The sequence below is a fragment of the Paramormyrops kingsleyae genome, chromosome 16 (genome assembly GCF_048594095.1).
Source record: "Paramormyrops kingsleyae isolate MSU_618 chromosome 16, PKINGS_0.4, whole genome shotgun sequence".
NCBI classification, from domain to species: Eukaryota; Metazoa; Chordata; class Actinopteri; order Osteoglossiformes; family Mormyridae; genus Paramormyrops; species Paramormyrops kingsleyae.
The window spans coordinates 6875524-6885699 of NC_132812.1; the positions used below are offsets into that span (position 1 = coordinate 6875524).

A 10176-nucleotide genomic window follows, 5' to 3' on the forward strand; every position below is an offset into this window, starting at 1 on the left:
CAATTTTATTCCTCCTGCTGTCAGTGAATGACGGCCTTTCTTAGGACTCTGCCTGCCAGTCGCTTGCTGGTTCAGCTGGATGAATGCTTTAAGAGGCCAAACAATAGAGGAAAGATTATTTATTATTAATGCGAAACGTTTCAGAATAGTGACAAATGTGGCCCTGTACTGGATGAGGGGCTGTAAGATGGATGGATGAATGGACAGGTGTTGTTTTCTCTGTGTTGCGCTGGAGGGCTGGATGTCTCGGTTTGTGACGTTTTCTCGGTCCCTCTGGCAGGCGAGAAGCCGTACGAGTGCCCCAACTGCAAGAAGCGCTTCTCCCACTCCGGCTCCTACAGCTCCCACATCAGTAGCAAGAAGTGCATCGGGCTCATCGCCGTCAACGGGCGTGTGCGCGGCGGCGGCGTCAAGCCGGGCTCCTCCCCTACATCGGCGTCCTCCTCGCCCACTAACTCGGCCATCACGCAGCTGCGGCACAAGCTGGAAAACGGCAAGCCGCTGGGGCTCCCTGATCCGGCGGCCCACATGAACATCAAGACCGAGCCGCTCGACTTCAATGACTACAAGCTGATGTTGGCCTCCCATGGCTTTGGCGGCCCGGGCCCCTTTCTGAATGGCGGGATGGGCAACGGGAGCCCTTTGGGCCTCCACCCCTCAGCTCAGAGCCCCATGCAGCACTTGGGAATGGGGATAGACTCACAACTGCTTGGCTATCCTTCCATCGGGAACAACATGAGCGAGGTGCAGAAGGTCCTCCAGATTGTAGACAACACTGTGTGCAGGCAAAAGATGGACTGTAAGCCAGAGGAGATCTCCAAACTGAAGGCCTACATGAAGGAGCTTGGCGTTCAGGTCGAGGAGCAGAAACAGGGTTTGTCATCTGCGGCGGGCCCCCAGGTCGGTCTCCCTGTCGTTAGCCACAATGGCGCCACTAAAAGTATCATCGACTACACGCTAGAAAAGGTGAACGAAGCCAAAGCTTGCCTCCAGAGCTTGACCACGGACTCAAAGAGACAAATTAGCAATATCAAAAAGGAGAAGATGAATCACATGGCAGACTTAGGTACCGAGGACAGGATGCATGAGAACAACACCGTGTTCGCATCTTTCTCCTGCCAGTACTGCAAGGAAACCTTCCCCGGGCCCATCCCCTTGCACCAACACGAGCGATACCTGTGTAAAATGAACGAGGAAATCAAAGCGGTCCTGCAGCCTAACGAAAACCTCGCACCTAGCAAGCCTGGCATGTTTGTGGAGAAGCATGCCATGCTGCTGTCCTCCATGCTCTCTGATAAGGTTGTGACGAGCCCCATCCACCCCTACAAGGACCACATGTCTGTGCTCAAAGCATACTTCGCCATGAACATGGAGCCCAACTCGGAGGAGCTGCTCAAGATTTCCATAGCGGTGGGCCTCCCTCAGGAATTTGTGAAGGAATGGTTCGAGCAGCGGAAAGTCTACCAGTACAGCAACTCTAGAACCCCACCACTGGAGCGGAACAGTGGGGAGGTGGTGCTGGCTGCCACCAACCACACCCCTGCCAAAGACCCAATGGCGGCTCGGTCCCCGGTGTCCCTGGTGAAGCCGGCCGAGCGCATGACGTCTCCCGCCATAGCTGAGCTCCACAATAGCATCAACAGCTGCGACACCCCCCTCAGGCTTTCAAAAACCGCCCAGTTTGCTGGTGGCAAGCCATCGGGCGAGAAATTGGACCACTCAAGGAGCAACACTCCTTCGCCGCTAAACCTCTCTTCCACGTCTTCAAAAAACTCCCATAGCAGCTCGTACACTCCAAACAGCTTCACTTCAGAGGACCTGCAGGCTGAGCCGTTGGACCTGTCCTTGCCAAAACTGATGAAGGAACCTAAAGGTGTGGTGACAGCAAGGAGCCGGCTGAAACCCGCCAGTGTAACCAATGACCACCACAGCGTTCCCACCCCACGTGAGCACTTGGACGAGCCTTTGAACTTAGCTTATCTCAAGAAGGAATTTTCCGGCTCCAACAATAGCAGTCTTGACAAAAGCACTAGCCACATTTTTGGCATCAACCCCTTCGGTGCCAAGCCCCTGTATACGTCGCTTCCCCCGCAGAGTGCGTTTCCCCCGGCCACTTTCATGCCCCCGATGCAGGCCAGCATCCCGGGCCTGAGGCCGTACCCGGGACTGGATCAGATGAGCTTCCTGCCGCACATGGCCTACACATATGCGGCCGGCGCCGCGACGTTTGCCGAAATGCAGCAAAGGAGGAAATACCAACGGAAACCCGGTTTCCAGGTAAATGAGACACTGGCCCCTTGGAGCTTGCTAGAGGATTTTTGGGGGGTTGCCGATGTGCTGCTGGGCCCCATGCCAGGACATGAACCCATCTCGCTGGCATCTTCTCTCACCCCCCCCCACCCCCCCAGATCAGGTCCCCTGTCTGTGTTTCTGTCTCTGCCGGCCCAGACTCCCATCCAAGTCACATTCTCAGGTGTTGATTAGCGAGGGCGACGACGTCGCATCAAAAACATGGCGGGGGGTTGTTGGGGAATCCAGCGGACCCCCCGCCAAATGCTCTTCACCTCCCCTCCTTCCCCCTCTGCCTTTTACCAAAAGAGAGAAAATCCAAAATGAGTCTGAGCGCGCGGATTAATAATGCAGCCGCCCGGCGTTCATTACCGCCGAATGCTGAAGGCTGTTTAACATAGGGGGAACCATTTTGATAAAAAGTATTAATAATGTTTCCTATTCTAAGTTATTAAATTAGATTTTAAAAATACAGCTACGGGCATTTAGCGCAAATTGATTGCGGGACGATAGCTCCCTGTTCTTAAGAGCGGCTTCAAGGAGGACGCCGGGGCGTCACCGAGGCCACAGCCCCAGCCTCTAATGAGGGCGGCACCTCTGCTTTATTTCAGTCTTTTAACGCACCTCTTGATTTAGTCATTACCAGCTGGAAATGAGGAGACTGGAGAGCGGTGTGCCGGGTGAAGGCTGCCTCTTATTATTACCATCCCCTAATGTAATAATATTTTTCGCCGTTAATTTAAGTTAGCCTATCGGGTTAATCTACCCTGTGAGCGAAAGATCACATAAATATGGAATTACTGGTCTTTCGTGTATAAAATTGAGGCAAATCCGTAAGCAAATAGATGGGAGGCGGAGACATTAGTGATATGGTATTGGTGAGATCTGGATAAGGAAGTGTGTGTGTGTGTGTGTGTGTGTGTGTGTGTGTGTGTGTGTGGATTATGTTTGAGAATGAATAATGCTTTATGGTGATGGAGTAACTGTATGTGAAATGTCTCTTAAAGTTTGGTACTTTTCTCACTGTCCATGTCTGTAATAGCATCAGTTAATTATTTGCGAAGCTGAAAATATCTGTACTTAATGTCATTGGTGAGGCCCCTTAGAAGTGCACACCCTGCTTTTCACACACTCCCGGACAGCAGGAGCACAAGTGGAGTGAAGAAACGCTCGATTCGGCCTCGGAACGAAACAGGCGCAGGATGCCGGCCGGAATGGGGGGGGCGGGGAGGGGGTCGGTCATGGGTGGTGACTATATTTAGGTGGCAGGTGTGGATTGAAAAAATGTGGTTATTTTATAGGGGGAGCTGCTTGACGGCACAGCAGATTATATGTCAGGCCTGGATGACATGACAGACTCTGACTCCTGTCTGTCCCGGAAGAAGATTAAGAAGACAGAAAGTGGTATGTACGCGTGTGACTTGTGCGACAAAACATTCCAGAAGAGCAGTTCCCTCCTAAGACACAAATATGAGCACACAGGTATATATACTGTTCCAGACACTCTTTTACCCCGTGCCTCCTTCATGTTTTGTGTTACTAAACCCTTCCGTTGGTTTGTTTTATTTTACTTATCTCCTCTGTTCTCCCTCAGTTGTACGTGTTAGCTGTAGTTCGAAACCTTAACCTGTTTCTCTCCCATGGACAGAGATAAGCAAATTCCTTTTTTTGTTCCCTGGAAGCGTCCGGTGCGATTCAAGGCTGCCGTGTTTATTTTCCTGGCTGTAAATGACTCTAACCTTGATTTCCCTCGGCTCGACGGGGAATGATATGCTAATGGCCGCCTGCACTCCTGTTAAGTGCGCGTGTCTGAGTGCGTAGGTGCAGGGCGACTGGTGTCACGCCGGCGAACCCCTGCCGTCTCGCGCTCCGGCTTCCTTTTACCGGCCCGGTTTGTTTATTAGAGGCGATGGTGGGGTGGGCAGGGGGGGTGATCTCGGGGGAGCTTGCCCGTTGCCCGGAAACCAATCATCCAATATGGAGGAGCGACCGGCGTTTGGCCGGCCTGTACCCGGTGACGGCGTGGCCGGCCCACCAGCCCGTTGCTGCGCGGCGCTCTTTCACCGCGTTGCATCATCCCCCGCGCGCATTCCTGCGCCGCCCGCCGTAGCCGCTAGCCGGGAGGAATGCGCCGCCTTGGCTATTTTTGAAGCAGCGGGAGCGGGGGGGGGGATGCCTGCGAGCAACCCCGGCTAGGGGCGGCGCCACAGGCATCCGGGTCTCCTTACCACCAGATGTGCCCGGGCTCGGCACGGCCGTAGCGCCCCAAACGTGCCTCGCTGTATTTCCGGATGTGCTGAGTAGTGATTCTATTGGGGGGGGTGGAGGGTCAGCAGGTCCCGCCCCCAGGTATGTGGCATAGGCAGCGCTGAGGCTGAAGGGCATTTGAGCAGAGTTAATTTGGAGGACTGATGTCATGAAGCCGCAGTCCGTCAGGGCGGCCCGCTTTGCTGTACCGGTGCTTGGCATAATGCTCTTATCATCTGATATAGCAGGTTATCATGACCTTTTAGCAGGAAGTCCCAGAATAGTGATTTTTTTTTCTCTTCTTCTTCTCCATCAGGACCTCAATGCCCCTGTCACCTAACGTCATTGTGTGCCCAGTTATTTGTTGCTCCTTTGGTTTGTTTTTGTCACGTTTTCCAGCAGCCCGGCACCCAGGCTATCCTGTTTCCGCCCACTCAGGGCGTCAGGGGGCCTTGGCGGGCGAGTGCACCTGAGTGCAGCCACCGTCTTCCCCTGTCCCCCCGTGTGTGACCTTTCATTTTACTCACAGTCCGCCTTTAACTTGTGTGTCGCCCCCTACAGTTTAGTCTGGAGCTTTTTCCTTTACGCTGCTGTTTTTCCTGCTTCTTCTTTCATTCGGTTCGTAATCATTTCCATTTCTGCATTTCGCGTTTGTGTGTTTGTGTTCTGTCCGTTCCGCTCCTCTTCCTCCTTAACGTGATTGATTTGTGAGAAATGTTGCGAGCCGGCTGAGCGGGCTGCTCTGACGGGGCTCCCCCCTTATCCCCACCCGCCCCCCACCCCCCTCCCGGTCTCCCTGCAGGTAAACGACCGCACCAGTGCCAGATCTGCAAGAAGGCCTTCAAGCACAAGCACCACCTGATCGAGCACTCGCGGCTGCACTCGGGCGAGAAGCCCTACCAGTGCGACAAGTGCGGCAAGCGTTTCTCGCACTCGGGCTCCTACTCGCAGCACATGAACCACCGTTACTCCTACTGCAAGCGGGAGGCCGAGGAGCGCGAGGCGGCCGAGAGGGAGGCGCGGGAGAAGGGCCACCTGGAGGCCACAGAGCTGCTGATGAACCGGGCGTACCTGCAGGGCATGGCACCACAGGGTTACCCCGACCTGGAGGAGCGAGGGGCCATCTTGAGGGACGGCGTGGAGGGCGTCATGAGAGAGCGGCAGGAGGAAGTCGAAGGAACGTATGTGAAGAGGGGCCGGCGGGATGATGAGGAGGAGTTCGAAGAGGAAGAGAGCGAGAACAAGAGCGTGGACACGGACCGGGATACACTGCGGAGCGAGGAGGAGAACGGAGATCACTCCATGGACGACAGCTCGGTAGATGGAAAGACGGAAACCAAATCGGATCACGAGGACAACATGGAAGATGGCATGTAAGGAAAGCACTGCATCCGGAAGCGTCCTGTGCTTTCGTTGTTCTGTTTCCCCAGTAGAGTCGTTAATGCGCTTGATTTCACGACACACTGCTGTGTTGGAGCTGTACATGCACGTGCCTGAGGACTCCGGGGGGCTTGTTTGGATGGACTCAAGGACGGGGAGTTGGGGGGGGGGGGGGGGGGGGGGGTTGTGAACCTTACAGAGACGTTGACTCAAAGTTCGAGTTGGGGGGGGGGGGGGTGTCTATGAAGCTGCATTATGCAAAAAAATAATAATTATTATTATTATTATTATGAAATAAATGGAATACATTTTAAAAGTATTGTACAGTATTAAAAGGCCTAAAAGATGTGTGGTGCTAACATTCTAAAAACCCCAGTGTTTCATAGTATTTATAGCACAAACTAGTACCTTGTAAAAATTGCACTCCGCTTCTGTAATCACTACAAAAATAATAAAAATTATCGCCTATGTATATTTATACAGTGTTTAAATAAGCCGTAGTGTGCTCACTACCCGCCATCAGTATTATTACTTATCTGTCACTTCATGTGTTCTGCCATCCTAGTTTCAGGCCCAACTAACCACACAGTTTTAGGCCCTATGATTTTCTCGACATGAAGCAACTTACCTGATACCTGTGTGATTTTAAGATGTCGAAGTCTTAACGGACCCCATATGTGAGGGTGTGAAGGTCAGACATGATGAAGGAGAGAGCCTTTGTAAGGTCTTTGTTTTTTTTTGATAAGAAAAAGCCTTATATGCAAACTTTTAATATGTGTGTTTCTGCAAGTGCCATCCTTGTACAGTGTAAGGCAGGGGACTGGGTTAACCCTGTACCAGCTTCAGTATTTAAAAGAAAATAGCTCACCTTGGTCTTTGACGCCTCCACCTCAGTATTAAGAGACTAGGCAGCAGTTCCTTAGTTTACATTTGTTTGTGCAATTTCCTGTGTTTTTTTCCATTAACAGTTGTCAGTATTACACCAAACATTTTTTTTCAACAACAAAAATTGCATTCATTTTATTTTTAGGTTGAATAACATTTTATTTATGTGGCTCATTTTATATTTCCTAATTTTATTTATTTCATACTGTAGTGTACAGTATTATAGTTCTTCAATATATAGATATATTTTAGTAAAAAGGAACATGACGTTGATCATTGGGGCAAATTTTACTTAAAGAGAGCATTTATTGTGTTTTGAAACATTAATTGTGAATTGCAAATTTTCAATTTTATTATTTTTAATTGTTCTGTTTCTTTTATTTTCCAGTTACTGGAAATTCCAAATTTGGGAACTTTTGATACAATATTGTGAAAACACTGTATTTTCAACTGAAAAAAAAATTCCACTTTCTTCATCTTGTTTTTTTTAGGTAAACAATGAAAGGGGACTGTTAAAATACAATGTATGATATACCATGACAGAAAAATCTTTCCTGAAATGTCTTTGTAAAAGTATTATTGAATTTTTAATTTGTAATTTCTCTCGGAAATGACCATGCTCGAATAAAGGTAGCCAAATTAAAAAAAAATATTGTTTACCCCCCTGTAATCTCTGTTCATGTTCTCATAAAGTATTATTCATTCTCATTTCTACATAAATCATATTTCTTAGCATTCATACCATTTTTGTTGTGAATTCAGGCACCCAAAGGAAGGTTTACAATAATGTGTTAGGTTATCATGTGTTGTAATCACCTATTAAAATTCACTTTCAGCAATCACTATGCAATTGTTCTTGCAAAAAAAAATCATTAATGAATTTCAAATTGAAGGAATCACTTGTTACAAAATCACAATAGAATCACATACACAGATTACAATTAATACCTTTATAAATGCAGTTCTCAATTTTGTATAGATTGAGAATGGTTTAATAGTAAAATGTTGCATTTCATTATAGGACTATATTTTGTCTGATAAGTACAGCTGTTCCACTTTTTTATCAGCTTACTGGGAATACACAACGGGAATATCAGTTACATTTCAAAGCCAGTACAGATTCCCAGAACATTATTTTCTAAATCTAGAGGTGTATTCAGTATTCTTCCAAGGAGGATTGTTACAATATGTGAACTTCATACAAATTTGTAAGAGACTTTTGTGACAGAAAACAGCACAACTGCAGCATTCAGTCAAATGGATACATTAATCATCAGGTGAAAACTGCAGTGTTTTAATCAGAATGGTTGGGTCTTTATGTTTAACCAAAGCGGAGTTGTGTCAGGTTCACACCGAACACGCAGAGATCAGAGGGATGCCGGCATCTCTCACCATGCCACTTAGCATGTTCACATTTTTACATCGATCCAGCAGCCTTTCGAAAGTTCACCAGAGTCATTTCCTACTTCTGCAGATGAACAAAGAGCGAATGTACATGTCACTTAAACCACATTTATAATTATGCTGGTGTGTTGAGGGTGATGGGGCCACCATGTTCGCACAGCCCAGACCCACAGATCTCAAATGCAGAAGCGACAGAATGAAAGACGCCGTGCAAATACAGTGAATAATAAAGCAGTGCGAGCCGAGGTGTGATAAGAGCAAGTCTGCAGTGCACTTCACACTGGAGGTCAGTGTAGCAGGGAGTTGGAGGTAGGCCCTTGTGCCACTCTCCACACCTAAACTGGCTCTTTATATATATATATATATATATATATATATATATATATATATATATATATATATATATATAGTGAATGCATATATGTGTTTTATATATATATATATATATGCGCATTCACTATATATTGTTTTTTGGGTTATATTACCCAAACCAATGCAGGTTGATTTCAGGCTACATAAAAGCAATGCATTTCATTATTTCGATGATGATGATGATGATGATGATGATGATGATGATGAGACGTTTTTTAAATCCTACATATATGCATGTATAGCATGAAGCGCATGAAGCCAGACACCATTCCATCTGCATGCATGCACACACTAATAATGAGAATACGCGTGCGAACAGCATATAGAAAAGATACCAAGATTTCTGTTCATATTAATTCCCTGCAATGTTTTACCTGATGACAATAATAAAAATGAATAGTATTGATGACTAATCACACTGAAGGCTTCTGGTCCTTGTGGTGCTGTAATTGCATGTTTATATTTAGTGCCAGTCTCTTTTGCATGTGTTGTCTTTCACTATCATGGTAGTTTTTAATGTTTATTAATATTATTAATATTAATAATAATTATTATAATGATAACAATAATAATAGATTCGTAATACAAACATATGATTATTCTTTTATTATTATTACATTGATCATACAACTATATTATTATTATTATTATTATTATTATTATTATTATATAGGATGTTCTTTACCATAGTGCCCTCATGCTTCCGGCCTGCATTTTCATGGAAACTTCGACAAAGTTCCCTGGGCTTATGCGGAGTTCACTGCGCCACCAGGCTCCTGCATGTTACCGTGCGGCAGTTTTTCTTGGCCGGGCCGCCCGTGTGCTTGGAAAGCCTCACCATGGTGACTCATCTCTGGCTTTTTCTGTGGGCTCAGGTTGCATGGAGGACCTGTGCATTTTCACTAAGGGTCAAAACTGCTTCCACAAAGATCTCCAATATTTGAATATGACTTAATATTGGCACTGGTTCTTCCTGAGCCCGCTGGAGCTGCCGACAGGGCAATATCCTGCCTTTGGCACATTTCTGTCGTCACTTTGGCATGAGAACACCCTGACTCGATCCATCATGGCCGACAGCATAGTTCATGCCTTAGAAAGTGAAGAGTAAATATCCAAAACTCACTCAGTCCCCAGGTTGTTTTCAAGAAAATTTAGTTGGTTTTGGAAATATAACGAAAGGTCTTCGTTGAATTAAATGAGGACTGAGTGAGTTTTGGTTCCCAATTCTGCAACATATGCTGATGAAGCCCGACTTTAGGTCACTGGCGATCTGGCGATCTGATCTCACAAATAACAAAAAAGTGGATTGAGTGAGCTTTTGCTCTTAATATACACTTATTAAATACAAACATCCGAAAATATCATTGGATTAATCCTTAAATTATTTAACAAGACGAGTCATGTAAATTGTATGGAGTGCATGTTAACAGAGACGACTCTACAAAATCAGCAGAAGTGTGTATAATCTAAAAGAGGAATCACCAAATGTTCCAGATTCTCTTTAACACCCGGCGACAGTTTCTGGTAACGCTTCATTTGTCCGTTTCTATAGAGGAAAGGGCGGGCGGTTGGGGGGGGGGGGGGGGCTGACTTCTGACC

General features: G+C 47.0%; 1 protein-coding gene across 3 annotated transcripts in view; it reads left to right on the top strand.

Moving 5' to 3' along the window:
- zeb2b (zinc finger E-box binding homeobox 2b) overlaps positions 1-6075 on the top strand; it is a 60887-nt gene extending 54812 nt beyond the window's left edge. For 2 of the 3 annotated variants that reach the window (XM_023815971.2, XM_023815970.2), the window contains exons 7-9: positions 281-2277; positions 3591-3771; positions 5339-6075. In XM_023815971.2, coding sequence (XP_023671739.1) covers positions 281-2277; positions 3591-3771; positions 5339-5913 — 2753 coding nt within the window. In that variant the 3' untranslated portion in view covers positions 5914-6075. The remainder of the gene's footprint in view (positions 1-280; positions 2278-3590; positions 3772-5338) is intronic. The other variant, XM_023815972.2, reaches the window with a different exon arrangement.
- Positions 6076-10176: the final 4101 nt, after the last annotated feature.